Raw genomic sequence first — 11,509 nt, forward strand, 5'->3', positions numbered from 1 at the left:
TGGTTCAAGTACATACATCACATTTAAACCCGGTAACAAATGTTGGTTTTCGACTATGCCACTCAAAATAAAATTGCGAAGTGGTAAATCCCTGTTTATTTTCTTCACATGTTGTATACTGTTCCCTGTTAATTGTGTATAAAATCGTATCAAGCGCTAAGAGTCTGGTGTCTCGGAGTTATAGCGCTATATAAGTTTTCAGCATTATTATTATTATTATTATTATTATTATTATTATTATTATTATTATTATTATTATTATTATTATTATTATTATTATTATTATTATTATTATTATTATTATTATTATTATTATCATTATTATTATTATTATTATTATCAAGATGACGATACTATAAATAATATTCGTGAAATGTATGATCTTTACTACTATAATCAATTATTATAGTCATGTAGCTGTAGCTATTTTGATATAATATGATAGGATACACATCGTGTTATAAACACAAAGCCTTTACAACCTTCAACAACCTTTTATTAACTGTTTACTGATAATTACTGATTTTCTTCCCTTTTGTTTTAATCAAAAATGTTAACCATTGAGCTTTTAGGAGCAGCGTGACTCAGCAGTACGGTCTTTCTTTTAATAATTCTGATTTGGTTCAAATACCCGAAAGGTACCGAGTTCGATCACCCGCCGCTGCGCTGTGTGGCCTTGAGCAAGTCGCCACGTCCTAGCTCAATTTGCGGCGCTGCACTGCGGCTGACGGCTGGGTTATTCCAGTCTTCCCTTGGAATAGGTCCTAGAGACAAATTTCCCGTATAGGGTGAATAAAAGGAATTTTTTAAATGTATTTATTTAAACAAGATTAAAAAATAAAACTCGCTCTCCACACAGAAAGTTTTTATTCAAAATTCAAAAATGCTGTTGTTTTTTTTTTCTGAAAAAGGCTGGTAGCTTCAGATCAATATTGGGGTCTTTACTGATGTGACCATCAAGAAAGTAATACTTTTTTATGTTTGCACATAGGCAATAATGCGCAGTCTGTTTGCCCCATTTTCTTTTTTATCTTTATTTTTTGTTGTTGTTGAATTCAACAGGTGGCACTTGTGTTTATCAAAATGGACATCCATTTCAAACCGCTCTTTATAGTGAACTTTGGCAAATATCATCCCTTCCCAATTAATTAGAGAATGAGAAATAAAAAAGATTATAAGTTATCTTTAATGGTGTACCTAACGCAGTCTGACAAGAATCTAGTGATACGTCAAATATAAGAAAACTTTTATTCTCTCTTTTTAAAGGATTAAAACCGGCAGATTTTGGGTTAAAACATTGTTTGAAATTTTTGGTCAATTGATGATAATTTTGATCGATCCATATTTGACCTAGTTTTTCTGGCCACAATAAAAAATGTGTTTTGTCAGAGGAAGGCAGACATGAAGAAGGTCTACCTTATTTTTCAAGTCTTTCTCAACAAGTAAAACAGACAAGAGGAAATAGATACTTGACACAAAGAGGCGACCTCTCTGTAATGGCTACTTCTCTCTTGTATGATTCGCCAAAAAATTACGTAACATACATTTCTGACCTTGGAAAATACAACGTTATTTTTTATTAGTTATAAAATATATATTACGAAAGTGATTGTTCATAAAAAAAAATATGCCAGACTTTTTGATTGAAAACCAAAAAATAACTTTTTGCTTTTGTCTGTCAAATTAATATGTATGTTTTGTTCTGCCATGAAGTTTGTGTCGAAAATGAACATACATTCTGATATGGAATTAACCTACAACCGTGGTAGGATAAGTCTAAGCAGAAATACGAAACCATAAAAAAATCAATCTGACAAATTTAAACTCTCCAAAAATAAAGCAATAGGTAGATCTCATACTTTGTATATATATATATATATATATATATATATATATATATATATATATATATATATATATATATATATTATATATGTTTATTGGTCGCGTTTACAGAAAGAATGACACAGAAAAAATAGCGCCTATAGAATAGAAGGGAGGATAGGCGTGAAAGACAAAAAATAATATTTGTAAAAAGCCTCAGAATTTGAACGTGAGGTGGACGGACAATAGATATGGAATCCTTGAAAAGGGTTTGTGACGACGAGGGTTTAAAAGAAATAATCGCCAATGTCTCATTTGATTGGTGTGGAAATACGGTGGAGCATGTGTACATTTGATAGAATGTAAAATTGATGCGCGAAGGACCTTGGCTCGATTCCGCGTTTGAATTGTATTTCTCCGTGGCCACCTGAAAGCAAAGGAATGGTTAGATGCAATGTAGGCGAAATTATCTTACGATGGACCAGCAACTTACCTACAGGATAGCAACAGATTTTAGCTATCAGCTTCTCTTAACAGAGTCTGCAACAAGCTTTGTGGCCCTGATGAAGAAGTGTTTGGACAAGCAGCCAAAAGGAGCGGGGCTTGAAAGTCGGAACCTGGGCTGTCGTACTCTGACAAATAAATACTTCTTATTTATTTTCAATTTGGTTGGAAAACCTTTACTCCCTATATCGATGGACTAAATTGACACCCAACTTGTCTAAAGATTTCAAACCTGAGACTTCTGGTAGACTGGATTCTCATGCCTCTTAAAGACGAGAACATCCTGATCCACGAAGAAGGCCGGGGAGTATTTCATCTGAACAGAGTCAAGAATCAATGAGAAAGGGCGGATAAAAACCATCACAAACTCTGCCCTGGTGATGTACCCTTGGTTAATGCACTTCACGCAAACTTTTGTTGTACTTCATTTTTTTTTTTTTAGAATTTCTACTCTTTTTTTTCTACTTTTTTTTGCCATTGAGTCAATACGATACGCAATGATACAATAAGGAGAGAAAAAAAAGAGAGTTCGCAACTTCAATATTCTTTTCATTTTTCTATTTTCTCCTTTTATTCTTGTTGTCTTATTTAACACTTGAACACTAACTCTAATCGTATACTTTTATTATTGTTTATTTCAGAAGAGTCAACTTGGACTCAATGGCTTGATAATTCTGCCATGCCTCTTACTCGCTATTATGCCAACAGGTACACGTTTTAGATAAAAGAAGCCCATTATGGACCATAAGGCACACAGAGCCAGATTTACCCACGTTTTTCTTGTTGTTTGTTTGTTGGGGTTTTTTTTCAGCCTTTGACGGACATCAACAATACGCTTCAACAGTCATGACGTCACTTCCCTTATAATGACGCATGGTAACTTAGTAACTGGTGCTAAACTATCGGAACAATGGCGGACGCACTTATGAAATATTTCTCCGAAAAGCATAAAAGTGTATCCAGAGGAGAAAAACATTATAAATATGATCATGTTTTGACTTTTGTACATTCTGATCACATGACACATGAGGAGTTCTAGCCAGCATGAAGAATAAAAAGTACCGATTTTCTTTGTTTAGAACCACGCTGCTCACTGTTGCATGGCGACGTGACATCAAACTATTGAATCCAATCGCTTGCGCCTCTTTGGATATGATGCTAGTCTATCGCAAAGTACTTTTAGTTAGACTTTTAGCAGACCCAACAACCCAATAACTGCTGGTGGTGGACAGGAGAATCAGAAAATGAAAATTTCGACTCCGACTGGGAGACTTTTAGCAGAACCAACTACCCAATAACTGCTGGTGGTGGACAGGAGAATCAGAAAATGAAAATCTCGACTCCGACTGGGACCGATGTTGGCCCCATTGCTTGTCGGGCGAGTGATATACCAACTGAGCAATCCGGAAGATCCATCGTTAGCATATAAGCATACTCGAATATTCTGGATTTTTCATTTTTTCTCTTTATCCATTTTAAATTTATTTATATTTTTGTCTATTTATTCCTTTATGTATTTATTACTTATTGCCATTTTATTTGTCAAAACTAAACGGCTTTGACGTTTTGCAGCTATGTGGTCTTGTGGTATGACACTAGCTTTTGAATCGAAAGGTCCTGGTTTCGAGCCTCACTCGGCGCATAGATGAGTCCTTGGAATCTTACTTTTTAGTTACTTGTTATTGTTAGAGTTTTCAAATTTAAGAAAAGGTTTGTATTGAAATAAAAAGCATGCTAATAATAATTTATCAATCTAATTTCACAGACATCGGCGGCCTTTCTACTGAAAATAATGCTCGCACATCACATAATAGAAATAGAAGATCAACGCGGGATTCAAGTATGTTTAACTGGTTTCGTCTTCTTCTTCTTCGACCGACTCCATCAGACTGACCATTATTGACGATGTTACATACCCAACGTGTACTTGATTGCACGTCTGATAACCAAAATTATAATGGGCTCGTTGGTGTAATTGAATTATTCCCAAACCAACGCAAATTATTCTCCATTACAACAGTAACAGTGATAAATCAAACCCATAATTGAGTTCGGATATGAGACCTCCAAATAAGTACACGTATTGCATGTCCAAACAAAAAATAATAGAATAAAAAATAAAAGAAAGCGATGGTGCTTTCCTGATAATTTCTAATGCATCTTTAACTCAATCCTAGAGATTTTTGCTACTTTTTAAAATTGGAAATTTTTTAAATTAAAAATGAGCTTGTACATAGATGGTTTTATTCAACTACCATTGACATGTCAAAACTAAAAACATTAGCTTTGATACTACGCCTATAATTTGTCTCATAAAAATGTAATATATAGGCATGTGGTAAAAGTAACCCCGGGTAAACTACGGATATAGTCGGTGTTAGGGTTGAGTGAGTTAAAGGTCTTGACGATGCTCAAAAGCTTGAAACAAACAGGTAAGTCACCGAGCGTAGTTGGGAAAATGAAAGAAGATGACAACCATGAACATGAATATCTTTAAAAGTGATACGCTGATTGCCTAGTTTATATTTTACTTGACTCCGTGTGATATTAATTTACTGGTATCTCTATAAGGCGAAAAAAAAAATATTTGTACAGGGTTGTTATTTTAGCCCTAGTCTGTGCTTCATGATGAGGTAATAATCCTAACTGTTTCATATGGGCATCTGATTTACCGAAGGTTTTTGTTTCTTTTTTTTTTGTTTCTTTTTTTTTGGAGAGGGGGGGGGGGAAGATAGATAAGAATATTAAAATAATGGGAAAATTCAGACAAAGATAGAAACAAACAGTGAGAAGAACAAATCCAAGATCGTTCCACTCATTCCCTCTTTTTTCTTTCTTCCTTTATGTTTAGCCAGCTAGAATTGGAATGTTTTTAAGAAATGATAAATGCATTAGAAAAAAATTGAAGATAATGAAAAAAAAAACCTCTTTGAAGGCAGAGTACTTCCTTTTAGTTTTTCTGTGAGTGATTATATTGATTGAAATACCTATATAATCGCATGTGCATGTTATCTTTTTGTCTTTGTATAAGCACTTCCTGGTACTTTTGGTGGAAAGGGGCGCTATAGGGAATGAGATTAGCGGAAGAGTAGCGTCCCTTGATTGGACGTCATCGGCAGAAAAGTTATTAGAGAGAGAATATCATGTTGGTTGTGCGCATGCGTCTCTAGTCCTCGCTTCCGGAGACACTTCACCGAAAGCGAGGACTATTTTTGTCTATTTATTCCTTTATGTATTTATTACTTATTGTCATTTGATTTGTTAAAACAAAACGGCTTTGACGTTTTGCGGCTATGTGGTCTTGTGGTATGACACTAGCTTTTGAATCGAAAGGTCCTGGTTTCGAGCCTCACTCGGCGCATAGTTGAGTCCTTGGAATCTTACTTTTTAGTTACTTGTTATTGTTAGAGTTTTCAAATTTAAGAAAAGGTTTGTATTGAAATAAAAAGCATGCTAATAATAATTTATCAATCTAATTTCACAGACATTGGAGGCCTTTCTACTGAAGATAATGCTGGCACATCACATAGAAGTAGTAGATCAACGCGGGATTCAAGTATGTTTAACTGGTTTCGTCTTCTTCTTCTTCTTCGACCGACTCCATCAGACTGACCATTATTGACGATGTTACATATCCAACGTGTACTTGTTTGCACGTCTGATAACTCAAAGTATAATGGGCTCGTTGGTGTGATTGAATTATTCCCAAACCAACGCAAATTATTCTCCATTACAACAGTAACAGTGATAAATCAAACCCATAATTGAGTTCGGATATGAGACCTCCAAATAAGTACACGTATTGCATGTCCAAACAAAAAATAATAGAATAAAAAATAAAAGAAAGCGATGGTGCTTTCCTGATAATTTCTAATGCATCTTTAACTCACTCAATCCTAGAAATTTTTGCTACTTTTCAAAATTATAAAATTTTTATTAAAAATGAACATGTACATAGATGGTTTTATTCAACTACCATTGACATGTAAAAACTAAAAACATTAGCTTTGATACTACGCCTAAAATTTGTCTCATAAAAATGTAATAAATAGGCATGTGGTAAAAGTAACCCCGGGTAAACTACGGATATAGTCGGTGTTAGGGTTGAGTGAGTTAAAGGTCTTGACGATGCTCAAAAGCTTGAAACAAACAGGTAAGTCACCGAGCGTAGTTGGGAAAATGAAAGAAGATGACAACCATGAACATGAATATCTTTAAAAGTGATACGCTGATTGCCTAGTTTATATTTTACTTGACTCCGTGTGATATTAATTTACTGGTATCTCTATAAGGCGAAAAAAAAATATTTGTACAGGGTTGTTATTTTAGCCCTAGTCTGTGCTTCATGATGAGGTAATAATCCTAACTGTTTCATATGGGCATCTGATTTACCGAAGGTTTTTGTTTCTTTTTTTTTTTTTTTTTGTTTCTTTTTTTTTGGAGGGGGGGGGGTAAGATAGATGAGAATATTAAAATAATGGGAAAATTCAGACAAAGATAGAAACAAACAGTGAGAAGAACAAATCAAAGACCGTTCCACTCATTCCCTCCTTTTTCTTTCTTCCTTTATGTTTCGCAAGCTAGAATTGGAATGTTTTTAAGAAATGATAAATGCATTAGAAAAAAATGAAGATAATGAAAAAAAACCTCTTTGAAGGCAGAGTACTTCCTTTTAGTTTTTCTGTGAGTGATTATATTGATTGAAATACCTATATAATCGCATGTGCATGTTACTTATTTGTCTTTGTATAAGCGCTTCCTGGTACTTTTGGTGGAAAGGGGCGCTATAGGGAATGAGATTAGCGGAAGAGTAGCGTCCCTTGATTGGACGTCACCGGCGGAAAAGTTATAGAGAGAGAACATCATGTTGGTTGTGCGCATGCGTCTCTAGTCCTCGCATCCGGAGACACTTCACCGAAAGCGAGGACTACTTTTGTCTATTTATTCCTTTATGTATTTATTACTTATTGTCATTTGATTTGCCAAAACAAAACGGCTTTGACGTTTTGCGGCTATGTGGTCTTGTGGTATGACACTCGAAAGGTCCTGGGTTTGAGCCTCACTCGGCGCATAGTTGAGTCCTTGGAATCTTACTTTTTAGTTATTGTTATTGTTAGAGTTTTCAAATTTAAGAAAAGGTTTGTATTGAAATAAAAAGCATGCTAATAATAATTTATCAATCTAATTTCACAGACATTGGCGGCCTTTCTACTGAAGATAATGCTCGCACATCACATAGAAGTAGAAGATCAACGCGGGATTCAAGTATGTTTAATTGGTTTCGTCTTCTTCTTCTTCGACCGACTCCATCAGACTGACCATTATTGACGATGTTACATATCCAACGTGTACTTGTTTGCACGTCTGATAACCCAAAGTATAATGGGCTCGTTGGTGTAATTGAATTATTCCCAAACCAACGCAAATTATTCTCCATTACAACAGTAACAGTGATAAATCAAACCCATAATTGAGTTCGGATATGAGACCTCCAAATAAGTACACGTATTGCATGTCCAAACAAAAATAATAGAATAAAAAATAAAAGAAAGCGATGGTGCTTTCCTGATAATTTCTAATGCATCTTTTACTCATTCAATCCTAGAGATTTTTGCTACTTTTCAAAATTGGAAAAAAATTTATTAAAAATGAACATGTACATAGATGGTTTTATTCAACTACTATTGACATGTATAAACTAAAAACATTAGCTTTGATATTACGCCTATAATTTGTCTCATAAAAATGTAATAAATAGGCATGTGGTTAAAGTAACCCCGGGTAAACTACGGATATAGTCGGTGTTAGGGTTGAGTGAGTTAAAGGTCTTGACGATGCTCAAAAGTTTGAAACAAACAGGTAAGTCACCGAGCGTAGTTGGGAAAATGAAAGAAGATGACAACCATTAACATGAATATCTTTAACAGTGATACGCTGATTGCCTAGTTTATATTTTACTTGACTCCGTGTGATATTAATTTACTGGTATCTCTATAAGGCGAAAAAAAATTATTTGTACAGGGTTGTTATTTTAGCCCTAGTCTGTGCTTCATGATGAAGTAATAATCCTAACTGTGTCATATGGGCATCTGATTTACCGAAGGTTTTTGTTTCTTTTTTTTTTTTTTTTTTTTTTTTTTGTTTCTTTTTTTTTTGGGGGGGGGGGGGAGGGGTAAGATAGATAAGAATATTAAAATAATGGGAAAATTCAGACAAAGATAGAAACAAACAGTGAGAAGAACAAATCCAAGATCGTTCCACTCATTCCCTCCTTTTTCTTTCTTTCTTTATGTTTAGCCAGCTAGAATTGGAATGTTTTTAAGAAATGATAAATGCATTAGAAAAAAATGAAGATAATGAAAAAAAAACCTCTTTGAAGGCAGAGTACTTCCTTTTAGTTTTTCTGTGAGTGATTATATTGATTGAAATACCTATATAATCGCATGTGCATGTTATTTTTTTGTCTTTGTAGTATAAGCGCTTCCTGGTACTTTTGGTGGAAAGGGGCGCTATAGAGAATGAGATTAGCGGAAGAGTAGCGTCCCTTGATTGGACGTCACCGGCGGAAAAGTTATTAGAGAGAGAGCATCATGTTGGTTGTGCGCATGCGTCTCTAGTCCTCGCTTCCGGAGACACTCCACCGAAAGCGAGTACTATTTTTGTCTATTTATTCCTTTATGTATTTATTACTTATTGTCATTTGATTTGCCAAAACAAAACGGCTTTGACGTTTTGCGGCTATGTGGTCTTGTGGTATGACACTAGCTTTTGAATCGAAAGGTCCTGGGTTTGAGCCTCACTCGGCGCATAGTTGAGTCCTTGGAATCTTACTTTTTAGTTACTTGTTATTGTTACAGTTTTTCAAATTTAAGAAAAGGTTTGTATTGAAATAAAAAGCATGCTAATAATAATTTATCAATCTAATTTCACAGACATTGGAGGCCTTTCTACTGAAGATAATGCTGGCACATCACATAGAAGTAGTAGATCAACGCGGGATTCAAGTATGTTTAACTGGTTTCGTCTTCTTCTTCTTCGACCGACTCCATCAGACTGACCATTATTGACGATGTTACATATCTAACGTGTACTTGTTTGCCCGTCTGATAACTCAAAGTATAATGGGCTCGTTGGTGTAATTGAATTATTCCCAAACCAACGCAAATTATTCTCCATTACAACAGTAACAGTGATAAATCAAACCCATAATTGAGTTCGGATATGAGACCTCCAAATAAGTACACGTATTGCATGTCCAAACAAAAAATAATAGAATAAAAAATAAAAGAAAGCGATGGTGCTTTCCTGATAGTTTCTAATGCATCTTTAACTCACTCAATCCTAGAGATTTTTGCTACTTTTCAAAATTATAAAATTTTTTATTAAAAATGAACATGTACATAGATGGTTTTATTCAACTACCATTGACATGTAAAAACTAAAAACATTAGCTTTGATACTACGCCTATAATTTGTCTCATAAAAATGTAATAAATAGGCGTATGGGAAAAGTAACCCCGGGTAAACTACGGATATAATCGGTGTTAGGGTTGAGTGAGTTAAAGGTCTTGACGATGCTCAAAAGTTTGAAACAAACAGGTAAGTCACGGAGCGTAGTTGGGAAAATGAAAGAAGATGACAACCATGAACATGAATATCTTTAAAAGTGATACGCTGATTGCCTAGTTTATATTTTACTTGACTCCGTGTGATATTAATTTACTGGTATCTCTATAAGGCGAAAAAAAATATTTGTACAGGGTTGTTATTTAGCCCTAGTCTGTGCTTCATGATGAGGTAATAATCCTAACTGTTTCATATGGGCATCTGATTTACCGAAGGTTTTTGTTTCTTTTTTTGTTTCTTTTTTTTTTTGAGGGGGGGGGGGTAAGATAGATAAGAATATTAAAATAATGGGAAAATTCAGACAAAGATAGAAACAAACAGTGAGAAGAACAAATCCAAGATCGTTCCACTCATTCCCTCCTTTTTCTTTCTTTCTTTATGTTTAGCCAGCTAGAATTGGAATGTTTTTAAAAATGATAAATGCATTAGAAAAAAATGAAGATATGAAAAAAAAACCTCTTTGAAGGCAGAGTACTTCCTTTTAGTTTTTCTGTGAGTGATTTATTGATTGAAATACCTATATAATCGCATGTGCATGTTATTTTTTTGTCTTTGTATAAGCGCTTCCTGGTACTTTTGGTGGAAAGGGGCGCTATAGGGAATGAGATTAGCGGAAGAGTAGCGTCCCTTGATTGGACGTCACCGGCGAAAAGTTATTAGAGAGAGAACATCATGTTGGTTGTGCGCATGCGTCTCTAGTCCTCGCTTCCGGAGACACTTCACCGAAAGCGAGGACTATTTTTGTCTATTTATTCCTTTATGTATTTATTACTTATTGTCATTTGATTTGCCAAAACAAAACGGCTTTGACGTTTTGCGGCTATGTGGTCTTGTGGTATGACACTAGCTTTTGAATCGAAAGGTCCTGGGTTTCGAGCCTCACTCGGCGCATAGTTGAGTCCTTGGAATCTTACTTTTTAGTTACTTGTTATTGTTAGAGTTTTCAAATTTAAGAAAAGGTTTGTATTGAAATAAAAAGCATGCTAATAATAATTTATCAATCTAATTTCACAGACATTGGAGGCCTTTCTACTGAAGATAATGCTGGCACATCACATAGAAGTAGTAGATCAACGCGGGATTCAAGTATGTTTAACTGGTTTCGTCTTCTTCTTCTTCGACCGACTCCATCAGACTGACCATTATTGACGATGTTACATATCCAACGTGTACTTGTTTGCACGTCTGATAACTCAAAGTATAATGGGCTCGTTGGTGTAATTGAATTATTCCCAAACCAACGCAAATTATTCTCCATTACAACAGTAACAGTGATAAATCAAACCCATAATTGAGTTCGGATATGAGACCTCCAAATAATACACGTATTGCATGTCCAAACAAAAAATAATAGAATAAAAAATAAAAGAAAGCGATGGTGCTTTCCTGATAATTTCTAATGCATCTTTAACTCACTCAATCTTAGAGAATTTTGCTACTTTTCAAAATTATAAAATTTTTAATTAAAAATGAACATGTACATAGATGGTTTTATTCAACTACCATTGACATGTAAAAACTAAAAATATTAGCTTTGATACTACGCCTATAATTT

At 34.6% G+C, this 11,509-nt stretch overlaps 2 protein-coding genes across 5 annotated transcripts in view; both read left to right on the plus strand.

Moving 5' to 3' along the window:
- LOC144969034 (uncharacterized) overlaps positions 1-11,509 on the plus strand; it is a 55,462-nt gene that overhangs the window by 1,222 nt on the left and 42,731 nt on the right. For 2 of the 4 annotated variants that reach the window (XM_078908001.1, XM_078908002.1), the window contains exons 2-7: positions 2,970-3,036; positions 4,094-4,168; positions 5,813-5,884; positions 7,522-7,593; positions 9,261-9,332; positions 10,969-11,040. In XM_078908001.1, coding sequence (XP_078764127.1) covers positions 2,970-3,036; positions 4,094-4,168; positions 5,813-5,884; positions 7,522-7,593; positions 9,261-9,332; positions 10,969-11,040 — 430 coding nt within the window. The remainder of the gene's footprint in view (positions 1-2,969; positions 3,037-4,093; positions 4,169-5,812; positions 5,885-7,521; positions 7,594-9,260; positions 9,333-10,968; positions 11,041-11,509) is intronic. The other 2 variants (XM_078908004.1, XM_078908005.1) reach the window with 2 other exon arrangements.
- Positions 11,258-11,509, plus strand: part of LOC144966931 (acetyl-CoA carboxylase 1-like) — a 3,839-nt gene continuing 3,587 nt past the window's right edge. Inside the window, exon 1 of the mRNA XM_078903627.1 lies at positions 11,258-11,279. Coding sequence (XP_078759753.1) covers positions 11,258-11,279 — 22 coding nt within the window. The remainder of the gene's footprint in view (positions 11,280-11,509) is intronic.

Source organism: Berghia stephanieae, chromosome 3 (genome assembly GCF_034508935.2).
Source record: "Berghia stephanieae isolate SIO BIC M18660-M18661 chromosome 3, UCSD_Bste_1.3, whole genome shotgun sequence".
In the NCBI taxonomy this organism is placed as follows: domain Eukaryota; kingdom Metazoa; phylum Mollusca; class Gastropoda; order Nudibranchia; family Aeolidiidae; genus Berghia; species Berghia stephanieae.